General features: G+C 54.6%; 1 protein-coding gene across 2 annotated transcripts in view; it reads right to left on the bottom strand.

The window, feature by feature from the left end:
• EN1 (engrailed homeobox 1) overlaps positions 1–16805 on the bottom strand; it is a 60547-nt gene extending 43742 nt beyond the window's left edge. Inside the window, exons 1-2 of one of the 2 annotated variants that reach the window (XR_012920536.1) lie at positions 15330–16805; positions 11653–12296 (exon numbers count right to left, since the gene is read on the bottom strand). Coding sequence is in view for 1 of the 2 variants with exons in the window: in XM_012781501.2 (XP_012636955.1) it covers positions 11980–12296; positions 15330–16206 (1194 nt within the window). In the remaining variant the exon portion in view is untranslated. Of the gene's footprint in view, positions 1–11200; positions 12297–15329 lie in introns of those variants that run through there. The other variant, XM_012781501.2, reaches the window with a different exon arrangement.
• Between the last annotated feature and the right edge of the window lie 2717 nt (positions 16806–19522).

Here is a 19522-nt window from a genome sequence, read left to right as displayed (position 1 = left end):
TTTTCAGTGAAACTGGTCTACATGTATAGACTGTGCCTAAAAGAACCCCAGAAAGAGTCCTAGAATTCCAAGAATGTAAACTTCAAGGTATAGACCTGCAATGGTAAATTTACTGAAAGCAATTAAACATCAAGTGGCCCCGGAAGGATGTTTCGAATTTCTGCCCAAGTTTTGCCCATACAGAAATGCGATGCTTATAATGAAGAAGGAATTTTCCTTAGGAATAACTCTGAAGAACATGACCCCAAAAATAGACCTGGGAGTCATTTCAGCGGTGCCCCTCTGGCTTCATCCACTTTATGCGACCCCCGGGATGCAAGGAGCGACTCTGTGACCACGTCTCACAGGATCCATTCCAAACCCAAGGCCACACTTCTGAAAGCTCTGTGGGACTGGGCCACATACACACATTTCCCAGAAAATGTGCTCAACAAAAGTGCTGGCACCTGTGTCAAAACCACCTGAGAACAAGCACAAGGATAGGGGGTGGGAATAGCAAGGAAAAGTGACTATAATCTCCCAATTCTATAAATCTGTGGTTTCATTCTTCTATGTAAACAAGTTGTATGTGGTGGAAGGGGGGAAATATTTTTTTTCCCAAAAGCTTTTGGCATCGTGAACTAAGGCAGGTGCACCTAAACCTGACTTTGTTTTCTATTTCATAGATTATAAATTCAGCTATGTTAACTGATGAAAAATGATCCCACAGGAATTACCTTGACATTATGGAAGTTAGGAGATGGTCTCTAATTGTGTTTGCAATATTCCAAGCACCCAGGCACAGCCTTCAGGAATTCACTCGGCTCCTGTGACTATCTGGGCCCCACCACACCAGCGTGCCCACCCCAGTACTAAGAACGTCACCAGCACTTGCCAGGTTGAGTGACTGAATAATTGATGAGGGCCCAAGGAAGGTTTGCCTTCTGATCTTCACCCTGATTAGAAGCCAACCTCTGTTCACTAAGGAACAGCTTTTGTTAAGTTTTCAACTCACTGACTACCACCTCAGGCATTTGTGTGGAGATCTTTCTAGGTTTGAAAAAAGAGTTGAATATTCCCAAACACCTTAACTCTCTTTTTGGCCCCCTCCTCATCCAATTTTGCAGGCCATTAATCCAGAATGGGCAGAAGCACATTTTGGTATGTGCTTTCACATTAAAATGACTGAGTAATTAGTGAAAGTTGGCAATTGTTCAGGCAAGCAGCAAGCCCTCTTTCCACCTTCCCCAACTTAGTGCTGTGTGTTCACCCTCACACCCTCGGCCACAAGCCTCACCTTCCCTTATGGCACCAGTAGGACCACCCCAGGCTCTGTGGGGTGATCTTGTTCTCAAAGAGTCATTTAGATTGCCCCCTCTTAGCCACTGAGGACCTTTTTGGTGAAACCAGCATCACTCATTAAGGGCAGAAAGGGTAACTACACGGGACCTACTTCCTTGTAAGCTATAGACAAGTCACCAGTTATATAATAACGGAAACTGCATCACTTTAAACTTGGTCCATGTTGACACCTCAGGGCAACTCCCACACTCACATCCTAAGATACCTTCCTAGGAAAAGCAAGACCATCTAAACAAAAGCAGCACTTGCACTCTCTCTGCGACCTGTTTGCTGGGTAAGGTGGGAGGAATGGGGGCTGGTGGCCCCTGAAGTGATCTCCTCTCAACAATAGCTTTTGTGGCTGGAATGTGGAGATGCCACTGCGTTCAAGTTAATAACATAGTGTCACAAAGGAATTTAAGCCTGAACTCTGGCAATTAACCTATAGGAGCTTATTCTTTTCTTTCTTCAAAGTTCTCTGCTCTTAAAAGAATAAAAACTCTGTTGTTTCTTCTCCCAGAGACCATATCACTCCCTTCCAACTGCCCCTTGTGAAATGGTCAAAGCATCCCAGATCGTGTGGAGGAGACAACCAACAAATCACAAGGTGAGTTTTGTATTCCAACGGTTCAAAGGCTCTGGATCCATTTTCCAAATGGCCCACCCTTTCCAGAGGGGGCTGCCTGCCCTCAGGGGCTGTGTATGTGTACCCTAGCTTTATTTTGCTGACATGCAAAAATAAAACAGGCCCAGCAAAGCTCTTACTATGGACACAGCCCTTGGCCAAGCATGGAGAATGTCATGGGGCGGGTGTAGGGTTGAAATGGGAATGTGAATGAGATCAGGAGGTGGCACTTGCATCTCCTGGCTCTCTGGGTGCAAGGCACCCCAAGTTCTACCAGATTCCACTATACAAAGGGAGTAGAAGGGTGGGTTTGGAGTGAGGATAACCAGGATCTTCACACAGACAAAAATGCATCTCAGAGATCCTCAGGGCTAACACTCTGGACTCCCTCCACACACTTTCCCCGGCCCCAAACCCCTCAGCTCTGAAGTCGCGGGTCTGCAGCTAGACTGTTAACCCACCCGCAGGTGCTTGCCATCACAGCCCAAGCGAATGAATATGCGATTCCCTTCCCCCAGGGAAGCACAACTGCTGGGGCTTTCCCGACGGAGTCTCACAGCCAAGTGAGCTTGTGAACACCGAGACGGCAGGGGATCCGAGACAAGGAGCTTGCTCGCTTGGTTTTTGCCGGGCCGTGTTTGCCATTTGCAGAAATAAATGAAGCATCCGTAATCTCCATAAAAGAGCTTTCACGCTTCATTCTCTGAAACTAAGTTGAGGCTTAGACAGAAAGGGGAAAAAGAGACTTTTAATTTAAAGTAATGATCATCAACACCGAGTGCTAGAGGGCCTCTAGGGGAAAGGGGGTCCGTACCACACCCCAGGTAACAGGAGGGAGGGTCTTGACTTGCTGGTATTGGTGGGCCAAATCCAAACTGGGGGCACCCCTCCTGAGGGTAAGGCGGAAGTACAAACAACGCTTCCAAAGGGGACTGAGAGGTAAGTTAGGGCGGAAGAAGTTGGAGACCCAGGGTCTGGAAAAAGGAAACTAAGCAGTCTCAGTGGAGGCCGACCTCACCCAGGCCCCAATGGGGGCAGCAGGGGCTTCTTCCCCTGGCAGGAGTTGCGCAATACACGAGGGAATGTCCGCAGCTGGGGCGCCTCTCGGGGTCCCCACGCATCTTGGTTTACTTTCACCTGGTGGCTCCTTCTGTTTGGGGCCAAAGTTTTTACGAGAGAAGCACAGAGGACTCAGTGCCTCCTTTTCCTACCCACAGGTCCTGCCCCATCTGAGGGCCCAAAAAGAGTTCAATGCCTGAAAGGAAACTTTGTTCACTCTTGGCTGAACTTGATGCAGGAGAGGCAATAATCCTTCCATTCCCCTCTGCGCTGCGTCGACACCCGGGGTCCTGCACATACACGGCAATCCCACAGCCAACAAACACTTCTCACTGGGCACCACCAATGTGGTCAGCCGGATGAGGACATGGAGAATGCGTAAGAAACCCGAGGCCTGATGAGCATGGACCTGGGTTCAGCTGTCCTCCCTGGGGGGGCTAAGAAGAGGGCACTTGGACGGATCCTAAAACAGGAGGCCAGGGTGAAGGCCAGAGCTCAATCTGCAGGAGTAGCGGGCGTGGGAAATTGAGCCACGGATGGAAGAACGCGTCCCAGCCAGGCCAGGGCCTCTCTCACGCCCGCCCTCGGTTCGGCCGCGCCCTTCTGGTAGCTCTGCGGGGCCTGGGTGAGCACCGGCCAGGGAAGGCGCTAGAGCTAGGGCAAATTGGCGCCGGTAGTTTTAAAGAAATTCTAAGTGAACAGTGAACCCGAGCGGGCAACCTCAGCTGTGCCTGGGAAGCGAAATGGCCAAAGATCTCCCAGAAAGGAGGACGGGAGGAGATGGGCACATCTCTGCGCCCTGGAGGGGCTCGCTTTATTGGGGGAAGAGGCGGCAGGGGGCAGGGCTGCTCTGGATCTTTCTCTCGCCCAAAAAAGGGTCCCGCAGCGAGGATTTCCGAAGGCGCTCACCTAGTCCGGGAAAGTTCAGTTGGCAGCCCTTCCGCAAGCCAGGTCCTCCCCAGCCAGCGCCAGAGCCCTCTGCCGCCAGAGGCTCAGGGCCGGCCAAGGCCAGGCAGCGCGCGGAGCCGCCGGCCGAGCCAGCGAGGGGTTTGGGCTGGCCGTGGCGTTTGTGCAAGAGCGCGCGCCTAACCATTCAGGGCAAGTTGAAGCAACACAAATAAAGTCTGGTTTCCGCAGCCTTGCTGCCACCCCTCCCCCTTCCTGGTTTGACCCCAGGCCTGGCCGCTCCTAGCGGCCCCGCAGCCGCAGCCGATATTGCGAAGCGACTCTTACTACCAGGGGAAGGGCGCGTCCCAGTAGCCCCCACGTGGAAGCCCAAGAGTTAAAGGCGGGTGGGGTGGAGAGCATCGGGACAGCGTGGCTGCACCCAAGCGCGGCGCTGGTTCCCACGTGTTGGCCGGGGAACGGAGCGGGCAGCTGGAGCGCCCGGGACTCCCGTGGAGCGGCGGCGGGAGGCAGCCAGGGGAGCACACTTGGGAGCTGGGCAAGGCGACGGGGAGAGGGAAGGCAGGGTGCCGAAGGGAAGCCCGGGTACACTCTGCAGCCGAGCCTGCGTCCGAGCGGCTGGAGAAGGCTGGCCGCAGGAGGGCGGCCTCGGGAGCAAAACCAGAAATGTTAGAGCGGAGGACGAAAAGGAACACAGGGGCCGAGGAGCCCAGAGAAAAAGACGGAGAGGAAAGAAGGGGAAAGAAAATGAAAGCCACCCCAGCCTAGACTCCAGTAGAAACTGTACAATGAACATCGGCCGGGAGACCGGGATGAGGGTTGGGGGGCTGGAGCCTGGGGCCCGAGAGCAGATCCCTGCGGCTTGAACGGAGCCTGGTGCGAGGAGGTGGTGCAGGTGACCTTTCCGTGTGCGTCCCCAGGGAGCGGACGGGCAGGGTCGGCGCCCCGCACTGGGCGAGCAGATTTGGGGTTTCGCGGTTCTTGGGGGAGAGGGCGAGGCGCATTAAGAGGCCACGGCCGCTCCCCAGATGCGTTCCCCTCTCCACAACGCCCTCGGAGAGAAGGGGTTCACAGTGGTTCCGCCCGTAGCCTGGCCTGCGCCGACCGGAAGTGCATGTGCGAGGCTCACTCCGCGGACCGCGCAGGGCGCAGGCAGCTCCAGCGGTGCTGGAGCGAGGCCAAAGTACGAGATGCCCGGATGCGCCGTGTTTTCAGCGGATCCAGCTAGGGTTCTGGTGTGAGGGTGAAAGCTGCTGTTTGTGGAGGTAGAGGGTCATCTTAATCTGGGAAAAGATCGGAATCTCCTAGGAACCTAATCTGAGACCTGGGGGGGGGGTGAACTTGAATGAGGACCTGAGTTACAGCTTGAGAGGGAAGGAGGGGTGAAGAGGCGCCGAGAACCACTGCTGCTTAAGACTGGAGAAAGAGAAGAGAAAGAAGAATGGCACTTAACGCAAATCTGCGCAGCTTCCTAACCAGTGCCAAAGTCTAGGACATCCAGCGGGTCCTCAATACTGCGCTGTGCAAATGTGAATCGTTCTTGTATTTTATTCTATATAATCACACTGTAGACTTTAATGTGATTTGGTGTGACCTTGGCAAGACGGACCTCACTTTTCTTATCTGCAAAATGGGGATGATAACATCTAACTAAAAAAAATGTGTGGTTACATGAAACAAATTATGTCAAGTGGTTAGCAGTGTGCGAGGTTAACCCTCAGTGAGTAACGATTATTTATTATTGAGTTTGAATTTTTATGAGTGTCTTCTTCTGAATTGCCTCCACTTTGCCAAATGGACGAATCTTGTACCTGGGGGTGAAGGAGGGGGAGGCCAGGAGAGACCTGCTGAGTTGGTTACTGGGACTTGCTTTTGTTTTCTTTAGCGTCTACATTGTCTTCGGCTTGCTCGGAGGAAATTGACAGTATTAATGGCTGCTTTCCCCCAGCCCTAGGAAGCCTCTAAGCAGGCAGCCTAGCTTTATCAGACAAGTTTCCCACTGTGTTCCTTTATCAAATGGCAGAATGCTGGGTCTTTCTGCAGGAACTGGTTGCCCTCTGCCAGAGTCCAAACCCATTCTTGTAGCAGTTGTGGGCAAATCTGGAATACTCATGCGTCCCTCCTGTCTTTGGACTCCCCTCTCACCCATAGGGGGCTTCCTCCCCCCCACCCTCTGCACTGTACTTGCTGTTCCTCGGGTGCCTGCAGTCCAGGTCTTCATGCTGCAGGAGGATTATAGTACCCTAGACAGAACTTCTCACCACCGGAGTACACTTGTGTGGTGGCAGAGGCCAGGAGAAATTTGCTGGTGCCTGTTAGTCTCTAAATCATGCCTGTGTTTAAACTCCATTATCCAGCAGAGATGAGGAGGGGGTGGCTGTGCTCACTGCCTCCTCTACACCCCACCCACCATCATCACTTCCCCCACTCCTACCCCGTCACCTGCCTGCCCAAAACTGAGTCAGTAGCTATTGAGAGTAATTCTCTCTTCTGGGTAAGATGTGTGCTCACACACACGATAAATCTCTGCCTTTCTACAGTCTCCCCCATACCTAGAGTCTTCCATTACTGGAGCCTGAAATTTTCCCTAATGTCCTCAAAGCAACCCACCCCCATATCTGTGGGGTTCAGAGTGGAGGAGCCCACTCCACCTCCAGAGTGGCACCGCAGCTGGGAAAGGCTGCATTTAGAAGCAAACTCAAGGAGCAAATTGGAATGGCCTATGACTTATCAGGCTCTCTGAGAAACCCGTTTAGGAAGTTTGCCCCCTCCTGTCCCGGGCCTGGTCCACCACAGGAGGTACAGCTGGGAAGGCACAGGATGCTGCACTTGCTAGAGAAAAGGTTGTAGCAGCCCCTGGCTGTGGGAGGAGGGCAGGGATGGAGAGGGAAGGGACTGCCTCTTCTCTGCCCTGACTCCAGTCTTCTGGCCCCCATACAACCAACCCACCCACCTCAGCCTCAGTACTCCCTGGTGGCCTCCATGGAAAAGAGGGGGCAGGCAGGTCTGTCCTGAGGTCTGGAAATGATGTTCTGTCCCCTACCCTGGCTATGAGTGAAGCCCACCAGCTGGAGAAAACCAGTGTGTGCATTCCTGGCCTGCGTATAAATGTGTGCTAGAACCTTTCACATAGGGCAACTGTCCATGTGCATGCTGTGAGCACACTTCTGTATATCAGTCCACTTATATTTATATACATACATAACATGTGTGCACATGTATACACATAGGTGTGTGCATGTTGTGCATTTGCATGTGTGGAAGAGTGTAGCTGTGTGCATTTGCCTGCGTGACACTACCCACTCAGCGGCAGAGTGAGAAGAGCCCTGGACTGATAGGAAATCTGAGGGCTTTGCCTCTCGCTGTGTGCTTTTGCATGAGGCACTTTTCCTTTCAGTACTTTTTTTTTCTGCCTGTAAAATAAAACCCTTTTATTCAAGAATCCCTAAGGATCCCTCCAACACGGAGACTGCATTAAAAGACTGGCCTAAAGTATTTGGGGAGTGTTGGGGGCTGGCAGAGGCCCCAGCCCTTCCCTTGCCACAGGTTGCTTCTATACAAGAGTAGCCCCTCACCTGAGTTCACAGTGGGAGAGGACAGCTGAGGTCTCTGGTGGTAGTGAGGAGGAATGGAGTAATGCTCTGCCACCCCCCCTAGACGGGGGTGAGCACAGCCTTCCATTTGAACCCACTGTGATGCTCAGGTTAAATGGGCCCATGCTGCGAGGCAAAGCCAGGAGAGGACTGCTGAATGCCTCCCTGCCCCTCTCTGCCCTTTCCTATGTATCTGCATGGTGGAAGCAGGGGATAGCAGGTTGCCTACATCGCCAGATGTCTAGCTTTTCTCGAACACACAAAGGAAAAGCTAGACTGGCTGACCATTGGAGAAACTGATGGCCACCCCAGAGAAGCCACAACAGACACCTTCATGTAGGTTGAAGAGTCTGGTCAGGCCCCCTCCAGCCCTCGTGTGGGCCTCTGAGGTCTCTAGGAGTCAACCAAAGCTCACCCCTGCCCCTGTAGCTTGGCCTTTTTGGCCTTTTGACTAAGGGCAGTGTGCGTTTCGGTGGGGGGTGCTGGGGCATAGTGGCCTCCCTGGTGGTATCATCTCTGAAAGCCCTACTTAGCACAGGTGACAGGGCTTCGGGGCCCAGGGAAGGGCAAGCCAGCAGGCCATTCCTTCTCTGTGCCCTGAGAAGCTCCACAGGGGGCCTGACACCTGGGACACACACACCCACAAACACCAATCACCACTGGGGCCCATACACCCAAGGCACACACTTGCATCCAGGTGTAAACAGATATACTCAGTTCCACCCTGATACAAATGCCACACACAGTACCATCCACAAACACATAAACACACACAGACACGCAAAGTAGCTCTACACACCCAAATACCAAAGTACTTTCTCCTCAGGTAACTCTCTCCTTCCTCCACCCCATCCCCTGACCCTACTGAAGGAAAAGAAATTTCCAGTGAGGAAACAGAGACCTTTGCTCCCAGAAAAAGCCACAGATCAATACTGTTTAGACTTGGCTAGCATGTATTTCCTCCTAGGTTGAGGAAGATTTAAGTTTATGGTTCAATCCAACCTTAAAAAAAAAAAAAAAACCAAAGGAAAGACAGAAAATGAGGAAGTTGGGATGGCGGGCTCAAGCATTTATTTCGATGCAGCCCCAGACTTTAATACACAGGCGGCTCACTAAGCCAGCCCCATAAATCAGAGAAATCAATGCCCGTTTATGATCATTATTACTTTCTCTTTTTTAGAGGGCGTGCAAGAAAAAGGTCTGACCAGAGTCCTCCCCCAACCCCTCCTCTACCTCAATCAGGAAGAAGGAAAATGGGAAACAGAAAGGGAGAGAAGATAGGAGAGTCATTTTGGGCAATGACTTCAGGGCCTTGGCCAGATTCTTGAGGTAGATGCGACATAAAGACACACAGCCACGGTGGAGGCATGGACAAAATGTTTAAGTTCTCAGAGATTCAATTTTTTTCACTGAACAATGAAGAAAATTCTATTTGCCCACAGTGATTGGAAGATAAAAGGAAATAATGGGTAAGAAATCAAGTTATAGAATAATGATATTCACAGCTATACACTTTACTAATACAATCATGGGGAGGAGTAATCACCTCCTCCCACTCCCGCTGGGTTAAAGGGAAGTGCTCTTGGCTTTGATCTCTTCTTAGAAGAGGTGAAGAGGAGCCTAAGGAATGGGATGTTTCCTAGAGCTGCCACTCTCAGTTGGCCTCTGCCCCAGCCTCTGCACCTGGTGGTCTTGGGGGTCTTGGGTATTCTAAGGGCCATGATGGGGAGAGGAGAAAGGAGGGTAGCCAGTTCCCAGCCATTCAAAATAGTAAGATTCTGTAGCACTGAGTGCCTCAACATCACAACTGGATGTGTTCAGATGGTGAAATGGGACAGGACCCTTCTTGAACTTCTGAGCAGCCTGGATGTGGGGAGGACTACCTTGAGCCCCAGGCCTCAGATTCCCTAACTGGAAGACGTGAACGCCTTGATGATTCCAAGCTCTATTCCCTAAGGGAAGCAAAGCATGTGCTTCCAACCACTGAAAAACAACTCACCTAGGCAAAGCCCACGGAAGGGCCCACCTCACTGCCTCCAACTCTACACGAAAGTATTAGTTGAGCACTTATATAAGCAGTAACTCCTGTTACTCCACACACCCCAAGAAATGGGGATGGAAGGGACTTACTGCAATAAAGTCAGGAACCCATGCCACTGTCAAATGCACCCTCCAGGCCACTGAGCCCCAAGCCCCCAAACCTTTCAGCAGGGATGTGGAGGGGCCCTAGGCTTCCTGGGCTTGGAGTCTAGCACTGACTAGGACTTAGGGCCAAATTAGGGGGAATTTTTCCAGAAAAAAAGGTGTAATGGCTAGCCATTCTCATTTCTCACAAAATCATTCCTGCAAAACAACAGGAAAGAAATCCAAGGGAAGAGCCCAGAGAACAGGATTCCCATGCATCCACAAACCCAGCAAACATACCTGCCAGACATTCCAGTGTGCAAACACAAATGAGTACATGTACATACAGAGAGCTCACAAACATCCAATTGTGCATCTAATTACAGAGAAATGAACACCCAGTTGCACAATACTCACATGTACAAGAATATACAAGAGAAACTGGTAGGAACTTAGATACACCAATATCTATCTACACGATATCACAAATGCACACAAATATGTGTGGACAACTATCTAGTCACGTAAGTGTAAGTACATACACACATATTGCAGAAGAAACTAAAGGGGAGGAGGGAAAAGAAGTTACAATTTTTTAAAAAAATCCTGGAGAAAGGGGAAATAATATCTTCTGAGGAGGGATCCCTTCTTCCTCCTCCTAACCCCTGAATATCTGGGGCCCAGCTCTTGCCCTGGAAGAATGGGCTCCAGGGTCAGTGGCCAGAGTCAAGACATTTTACATTTCCTTCTGGAAAGTCCAGGTGTACCGAGGGTCCTGGGGGATTGTGTGTGCGCCCCTCTTGGTCAGAAAGCAAGCTAGGCTTTGTTGGGATGCTGAAGGTGACTGGGGACCGCCCCCCAGCTTAGGTTTACGTCCCAAGGAGGCAGGCCCGGAGCCCACCTCAGGTTCAGGACCCAGAACGATGCCAGCAGGGAACTAGCCGGCCTCCTGTCCTCCAGCTTTGCGGCAGCATGGGACCTGAGCCCGGAGAGGCTCCATGTGCCACCCAAGCCCACTTCGCCTACAGATCGACTCCCCGCAAACCAAAAGCAGTGAATTCCAAGGCAGCGGAGAATCCAGGGCAAAGCGACCCTCCCCCAGAGGGCTGTTCAGGGCGGGAGGCAGCCCACTCGCCGGTCCCAGGCCCTGGAAAGGCTTTCGGACTCTGAAGGAGAAAATCTCTAGCAAAACCTCAGGAAAGAAAGAAAAAAGAAAGGGGCAGCAGGCTGGAGCTAGGAGCAGGTTGAACAGGAGGAGGCCGCAGGCGGGCTGGGCCCAGCCGGGCGCTGAAAGCAGCCTGGGCAGTTTCTGAGGCCAGGACTGGGGCTGGGGTTGCCGGCCTTTGGGTTCCGTTGAACGCAATCGGAGACCAGGCGTGTCCCCGCCAGACCCTCCAGACCCGGGCCAAAGCCTAATCTGGGCCGCTTGTGCCACCGCATTCCCCCTCTGCCCTCTGCATTCGTTGTGCTGCGCGGTGACCGCAGGCCCGGCTCCCGCCCGGTGCGCGCAGGGGCGCCGCGTGCCGGGGCCCACGCCCTTCCCGAGCCCGCAAAGAGGAGGGCCGCCAGCGGCTCGTGAGCACAGTGTACACTTTATTTCAGACTACAGGTTTCTGAACATAATAAAATCTTTGGCTTGTAGCGGCGGTTCAGTCTCGCAGTCTGTGGGGTCGTATTTCTCAACAAGTCTTCGGAAAACGAAAGGGGAGCAGGACAGACACACCGACAGAAGGGTCGCGGGAGGCAGGGGAGAGGCGAAGGGCAGACACGCGAGGAAACACACTCTCACGCACACAAAGAAAAGTCCCAGAGAAACGAGGGCCAGCGATGCGGGGCGGGAGGCACCGGAGAAGCAGTAACATTCAAAAGAAAAAGGCAACGAAAACGAAACTGGGCCGTTGGCAGCGAGGCGGAGTGAGGGATAAAATAATTATAATAATTATAATAATTATAACAATAATAATAAAGGAGATTAATAAAAATGTCCAGCAAATAGAGATCGCTACACATATTTGTTTTCCTTACCTGAAATTAAATATATACAAGATCGTAAGCGGTTTGGCTAGATAGAGCTTTAAGGAGTTCGCAGTTTCGTCCCTTATACTGTGAATAGACAAGAGATCTTATTTTTCGATAGCACCTGTCCAGTCCTTCTCCCTTTCCAAAAATGTTTCGTTTAAACGTGACTGTCCTTCCGAGGATCTCCCTCTGTCTCTCTCTTTTCCTTTCCCTGCGGCTCCCCTCCTTTGCGCAGATGCTCTGTCCCCGGCTGGGGCCGAAGAAGCGGCGGCGGCGGTGCCAGGAGGGGGCGCGGGCGCGGAGGCCGGACCGCGCGGCCCCAGCCCGCGGCGGCTACTCGCTCTCGTCTTTGTCCTGGACCGTGGTGGTAGAGTGGTTGTACAGTCCCTGGGCCATGAGATGCAGCGCCAAGCCGTTTTTAATGCCTGTGGCTTTCTTGATCTTGGCGCGCTTGTTCTGGAACCAGATCTTGATCTGGGACTCGTTGAGGCTGAGCTCCTGGGCCAGGGTCTGCCGCCGCTGTTCCGTGATGTAGCGGTTTGCCTGGAACTCCGCCTTGAGTCTCTGCAGCTGCTCGGCCGTGAACGCCGTACGCGGCCGCTTGTCCTCCTTCTCGTTCTTCTTCTTCTTCAGCTTCCTGGTGCGCGGACCTGCAGCGGCGGAGAGGGCCGGGTGGGGGTGGGGGGTGGAGGGCAGAAGGGAGGGGGAGAGGGCAGAGGAAGCCGTGAGAATTGCTGAGCCGAGCGGGGGATCGCGCCCTGCGCTTCCGGGACGATCGCTAAGGCCCTGATAAACCCCCGGCTCCCTCCCGCCGCCCAACCCCTGGATCGAAGTGCCCCTCACAGGGCCACTGGGTGCTCTGGGTGTCCTTCTGGGGGGTGGAAGGCAAAGTAACCGCGGAGGAAAACTGGTTGATGTTGTAGGTGCACCCCACACCCCAATTCAGAACAGGAAAGCTGCGGACAGACTTAAATCACACCACTTCCCAGCCAAGAAGGCGGGAATCCAAGATGGATAGGTGTCTGGAGCCGCATAGGGCCCAGGCCAGACTTGGGGGGATCAGGAGCCTGCTGTCCTCACAGCCCTGAAATAAAATGGATGGGGCAGTGAGGGCATGCCTGGGGGGCTGGCCAGCCTGCAAACTAGTCCTCCCCTCATCCTCAAGATGCAACCTACACCCTCTACATATTGTAGAGTAAGACCCCATCTGCTTGGAGCTATTGACCTCCGAATCCAAGGGGATGGGGACGGGGCTGTGAGAAGGTTGCCCAGCTCCGAAGTATTTAATGTCTGTTCCCCCTACAGCCTCTTCCTTCTCTTTGGCCTAAATGAAGCCCTTCCTGGGGTCTCTGGGATATGCTGACTGAATATCCGCCTTCTCTGAAGGGGAAGAAAAGGCCCTGGTCCAGCTGCAGGCCTTACCCTCGGGACTGGGCCCCCTAGATTTTCGGTTTTGCCCCTTGGATGGTAAGAGAGGACCTTCCCCACTCCACCCAGCTGCACGGGCAGGGTCTCCCTTATTTAGGTATTCCTTATTTCTCCTTAGAACTGCTGCAATTTCAGGATTGAAAGCTCCTGAGTAACAAAACAAGCCAGATTTGCTTTCTTTGCCCACCGATGACATTTGCAAGGAAATTCCATCCTCCTGCCCACTCCATGATTGGGAAGGGAGCAGAGGGACAATCCTGACAAAAATCTGGGCTTTGATTCCATGATGGGTATGGGAAGAGGCCGCAGGAAACCTCCCCAGGAAGGTGCAATCCCTCAATACGAGTCCCATCAAGGAGGAGGGCTGCTGTGGAGTTCAGTTTGGGAGAGACGAAGAAGGGCAAGTGGGCAAACCAGGACAGGATTCAGCCGCTGGTCTGTACCTAGAAAGCCTGCACCTCAGTCCATGGCTTCCACACCCAAGTCTTCTGGCATCTATTTATGGGCCCTGTCTCGGTTATGGGAGCTTACTGAGCAGAGTCAAGTCCCTGTCAGGCCTGTTAATCTCTAAAACTGCCCAGAAAGAAAGGTATTTGCAAACATCTCCAAACCTGGCTACGCAGGGGCAACCTAGACAGCTGGCTTCTCGGGCAGACCAGAGCATGGGGTCACCAACTGTCCTATAAGGAAGAGTCCAGGCCTGGCAAACTGTACCGACTGGGGTCTCTGGTGAGGCTCATCCCTCTGAATTGCCCAGCAATTTCAGTTTCTCAAGAAAGAGCCGGTTCCCTGCCTTCCTAGACCTAATACGAAGGAAAGCAGCCAAGAACAAAGCCAAGGGCCACTCCAGAGCAGGACTGGGGTTTAGGTTAGTAATTATTAATAGCTAAGCAGGTAGAAATGGCCCAGGAAACGCGCACATCCCCAGAAAGGCCCCACTGCACGTTGTGGGTCCAGGACGTGTTGGAGTGTTGTATGTGTGTGCAGAGGCACGGACACTTGTAATAAAATCGTAGTCTCCAGGCCAGTCCAAGCCATGCAGCCTGACAGCTCAATCACTCTATCCATCAGGCGAGTCAATCAAAGCAGCTTTTCGGAGGTTCAGGGAGCCGGACGTGTCAATAACGGGGCTCGAGATGGCGGGGGCTGATAGCGCGCATCGATCCGCGCCCGGCGGGCAGCGGTGGGGCGGCGAGAGACCAGCCAGAGGAAAGCGGCGCGTGGCTACGTCGTTCCCGGCCCCCTGCCGGACTGCGCCCGGGTCCGGACTGCGGGCCAAAGCCTCTGCCGCTCTCAAAGGCACCGTCGGCCTGGGCGTCTGGCAGGCCTCGGCCTCCTCTCTTCGGGCTCAGAGGCTGTCCCCAGAGCAGGTTTCTGGCTCGGGTTCGCCAAGCACGAGGGGCACACACGGAAGAAGAGTGGAAGGGAAGCCGAGAAAAACAGGTCTGCGGCTGGCAGAAATCTGCTAACTGGTAGATGTGCGGAAGGAAGGAGTGAAAAGGAAAGCGAAGGGCCGGGAGGATGTAGGAGCCGCGACGCGGAGAAGCTACGGAGGAAGACGCTGTCTCCCCCTTGGCCCCGCTTTGGGGCCTGAGCCTGACCTGTATTCTCTCCTCTCCCGCGTTCTGCCAGCTCCAGAGAACTAGCAACCCCCAGCACCCACCTTTTTGGCAACTGCCTTTCCCTGAATTCTACCTACCCGGGTCACACTCTCTTACCGGGCCAGTGGAGGGAGGCTGCACTCAGACGTTTTGCTCTCTCTTCTTGTGTGTCCCGTATCTATCTCTATCTATGTAAATGGACTCTCGCTGAAGATATCTTTGTGTCTCTAAGAACTCACAGCGAGATAATTTCTCTGGTGAAAGCCTCCTCCGGCCAAAGCCGGCGTGGGATTTCAGACCTCGATCAGTAGGCCACCTTTCCGCCATATCTAAACACCCCTTTCCCTGGAAGAAAAATCAATGACTCTATCTTTCCTAAGAACAATAAAGATAAAGCACAAAGAAGGCCCCAGGGGTTCAGAGTTCAGAACCCTGTGCCGAGAGCAGTAGCTTCTTGGTGGTGGCCCCAGAGGCCAGGATCGCAGAACTGGGTAGATATTCGGCTGTGGCTAGAACTGGGGGTGAGGAGGAGGAGGAAGCAGGCGTAAGAGACGAGCGTGCCTGAGGCCGGGTTTGCTCTCCCAGCGCCGCGGCGTGGAGTTCTGGGGGCGTCCGCGAGCCAGGGAGGCACAGCGCAGCCGGGTTGGTACTCACCGGAGGACGGACGATCCGAGTAGCGTGTGCAGTAAACCCAGGCTGGCCATACGAGAGGCTGCTGCGAGTCAGTTTTGACCACGGGCCCGCCGTTGGCTGAGCCCATAAGTAGAATGGCGGGATTGCCGTGCTCCGGGTACTTGGCGCCCTGCGCGCCGGGGCTCCCCGCGCCGCCTCCACTGCCGCCACCGCTGTCCGAGGGCTTGGCCGCCGCGGCTGCCGCCGCCGCCGCCGCCGCCACGGCCGCTGCAGCCGCCGCCGCCGCCGCTGCCGCAGCTGGGTTCCCGGCTTTGGACGCACCCGCGCCGGCGGCGGCGGCTGGCTGGGAGCCGTCGGGCGGGCCACAGTTCGCGTCCGGGGCGCATAGGAGCGAGGCGGCGCCCGGCGCCCGCGTACCCAACGGGTGGACAGGGTCTCTACCTGCGCCAGTCTGGCCTCTTTCACGCTCGACCCGGCCTCCTCCTCCTGCGCCTCCTCTGGCCGCCGCAGCCACCAGAAGCTGCGGTGGCGGCTGCTCCTTTTTACAGCCGAAGTCCGGCCTCAGGATGTTGTCGATGAAAAAGTTGGTGGTGCGGTGCAGCTGGGCCGCCGGCTGCGGCTGGTGAGCAGGCGCCGCGAGATGCTGCGGCGGCGGCGGGGGCGGGGGATGCGGGGGGAGGTGCGGATGGTGGGCCAGGGGCGGCAGGCAGGGCGCCGCGGGCGGCGAGGGGGGCGCGGGCTGCGGGGACACCGGCACGCTGTCTCCATCGCTGCCGCTGCTGCCGCTGGCGCCCGGACTCAGGCTCAGGCTGAGGCCGCCCGGGGTCGCCGCCGCCGCCGCCGCCGCGCCGAGGCCCGAGTCGCGCTGACTTTTAGGTTCCGGCTGCTGTTCTTCCATGCTCGGCCGCCCCGCCGCCCCGGCCGCTGCGCCGGCCCCCGCCCCCCCCGCCTCGCTCCCCACCCCACTTTGCCAGCGGCCCGTGGGGGTGCGCGGAGGAAGAAGGCAGGCGAAGCCCCAGCGAAGGCACGGGGCGGGTGCAGGAAAAAAAGCCCAGGCGTCTGGCCTGGATCGCTTGCTCTTATCGAGCAGATAGATCTCGCTGTCTCTCTCTCTCTCTAATTTGTAGACATCCAGATATGGAGGCACTTGGCTATTGCTTTTTCTTTCTGCAACCAGATTCAATGATTTGTTTTAAATGGGGAGTAAGCCACGGCCAAAACAGAAAAAGAAAAAAGAAAGCAAGAAAAAAGAAAAAAGGTCCAATAATTTTTTTTTTCTTAAAGGAAAAAAAATAGTCTTTAAAGTCTAGCCATCTTCCTAGGCAGTAGTGAGGGGTTTGACTTCCCCGAGTGTCACGCTCAGCTGTGCCCACAGCGCAGGCTGGCAGCGCCTTTAATCGCCTTTGCTTTTTTTGCAGGGAGAGCGCGTCTCCGCCAGCTCCCGGCTGGTTTTTTTTTTTTTTTTTTTCAAATCTCTGACAGCTCGGATCTTTGCACAAACTCTCTCGCTTGAAAAAAAATCACCCAGGCACACTTTTTGCCTTCAAACCGGAAGCACGTGAGTCAGGGCCGCACGTGTGCGGGGCCAATGGCTAGCCCGGACTCGCGCTGACACTCGGGCCTCGGCCCAATGGGCGCGCGCGGGACTTTGCGGATAAATAATCCGGGGGCGTCAGCAGCGGGCGGAGAGGGGGCGCCGCGGCGCGGACTTCAGCGTGGGGTACGCCCTCCCCCACCCAACCCGGAGTCCCTCCTCCTCCTTCAGGCCGGGACCAAGGAGGGGGCCCGAAGAAACCGGGAGGGGTGAATTTGGGGATGTAGGCAAATAGAGAAGCAACTCCATAAACAACTTGTTGGAGAATGCAGGATTATGGGTGCGTGCGCGCGGACATAGGGTCAGGAGGCAGGGGCCTGTCTGCTTTTGCACCCCTAAGCCTAGGAATTTCTAACAGTGTATCTCTTTATTCTCTCTCTCTGTCTCGCTCGCTCTCTCTCGCTCTCGCTGCTATGAGGAATGAGAGGTTATTGTCACTGCTGAAGTGTGTGTGTGTGTGTGTGTGTGTGTAAGCACGCCCGCGCGCTCGCGCGAAGTGGAGTGGGAGTGAGGTGAGGTCAGTGATATGAAATAGAGTCGGTTACTTTCAGAAGCTCAGTTTATTTTTTACAAATAGCAAACTTAGGAGGCCCGCCGAGCTTAGCTAGCACCGCCCGTTTGTACTTCCCATGTTAACCGGCTACACTGCTTGTCCTTTCTGGGGAATCCGCACCCATGCCCTTCCCTGTCCAGACTTTCGACAACACCGGGAGCTGCCCTGGCGCCACTGAGCCAGGCCCAGAGGGCGCATAAGAGCCCCAGCGCCGGCCGCCTGGCCCTTCCCTGGCCTCGGGAGTCCGGGCTGTCCTGGCAACGTAGAGTTGTCCCAGGAGGGCCCCCGGGGCCGGCAGAGTCAGAACGCGCGGATGCGCACTAGGCCCAGGCTTTCGGGTTCAGAGCAACCTTGGTGTTAGATTTCCCTGTAAAATAAAATCAAACAAATGAAAGCGCTGCACCCGGTGTTTGCCCTGGCCAGCTGACAGTGTGGACGACGAGTTTTCCCCACTTGCAGGGTAACAATTTCCTGGGATGCTCCCAACTCCTGGGCGTCTCAGCTCTAGCCATTTGCATTCTTCCCTGGCTTTGGGGGACGACGACGCCTCCAGCAGTTCCCACGCTCGCGTATCCTGGGCTATTTTTCGCTGTTTCCTGGTCGAGGCACCCCAAAAGTTTTCCCACAACCAGGGATGCAAGATGAAGGGGTGAGTGAGGATCTAGGCACCCGCGGGGCTTGTCTGTGGAGCCATTTTGGAGGGCCAGGATCCTATGTGCTGAAGCCTGTGGTGCCTGAGAAAGGCTCAGGCAAAAGAGGCCCTCTCCGGGATGTCATCTTGGAGCTCCAAAAGACCTCTGCGTCCTGACCGCCATCCCCAACAAGGACAGTGGAGAAAGGCTCTCTTTGGGGATACTGTCTATTTGAGACATGCGAAATAATCTCCCCTATTTACAGTTTTCCAGAAAAGTCACAGGGGGTTAGGGTAAGAGGAACATCCAACTAAAGCCACAAGCTAAAAACTGCAGTTACTGGTTTCTCAAAGGGGCTCGGAAAGCAGGAACTCGTATTGCTTTCCGCATCGTGGGGTCAGCCTAGGGTCCCCCGATTTCCGGGGCTGAATTCCAAGCTAGACTTTGCAGCCACAGCCTAGGGGAGAGAACCTCTCTTCTGAGCGCTGCGCAGCGCAGGTCCGATCTGGTCTCCTCGACCTTCCCAAACCACCCCCAACCCCATCTTGGAATCTCCCGGGTCCTCTTCAGTCTCACATCCAAGGGCTCCCCAAAATCTCTAGGCGACCCCACCCCTTCTTCCAGAAATGGGGGTGGGATTTTATTTATATTTAAGTTCGCAAAATTGAAATCTTTATCCCGCAAGCAAGCGTGGGTACTTAATTAAATTCTAATTAGGACACTATCAATATCCTATTTAGCCGCGTAGCTTTTGTGCGCCGCGGTCCCTTTCAGCGCCGTAAATAGGGTCTCGACGCCTTATCTCGCCTGCAGGAGACGCCTCGAGAAGGGCTGCGGAAGATAATTTATAGGTTTTAATTACTCTTCATTCCGCCTGATCAGCTTGGCGTTCATCACAGGCCTGTGAATAAAACCCTGGTCAAAAGCTCTGTCACATCGCGCTGGCAAGACGCTTAATCAAAGTGAGCGGCCCCGCGCGCTGCGCGGCCCGGCTCCTCCACGTAATTTCCAGCCAGCTGATAAAGCCAGCTGAATAATGCGGCGGCCCTTTGGAGACACCATTTACAGAAATGACTTTATTGACGGCTTAACGTCGGTAATTCATTTTACCTTTCATGTAGTGGAGCCCGGATTTGTTACAGTAATGGGATGATAAATGCACCCGCGGCCCACGAGCTCGAGCGGGATTAGGCGGTTCTCTGCGCGCTGGCTCTTCCCCCCACCTCCCCCCAGGCCCGGCCGGACGCTCCGTACCCCGCACCGCCCTGCACTTCATGACCTCCACCCAGACCCTAAGCCTTCCTATCCCTCCTGCAAATGAACATGCTATTGGGAACTCCGCGTGAGCGCGTTGGCGTCCTGGCAAGCCTGGGAGTGAGGTGTGTGAGGGCTGAATGAGCAAATTTTGGCCAAGACGGATGCGTGAGGGGTCCAG

The sequence above is a fragment of the Microcebus murinus genome, chromosome 8 (assembly GCF_040939455.1).
Source record: "Microcebus murinus isolate Inina chromosome 8, M.murinus_Inina_mat1.0, whole genome shotgun sequence".
Classification (NCBI taxonomy): Eukaryota; Metazoa; Chordata; class Mammalia; order Primates; family Cheirogaleidae; genus Microcebus; species Microcebus murinus.
Note: the sequence above shows the minus strand (reverse complement) of the source record. Positions and strands in the feature narration are given on the sequence as shown.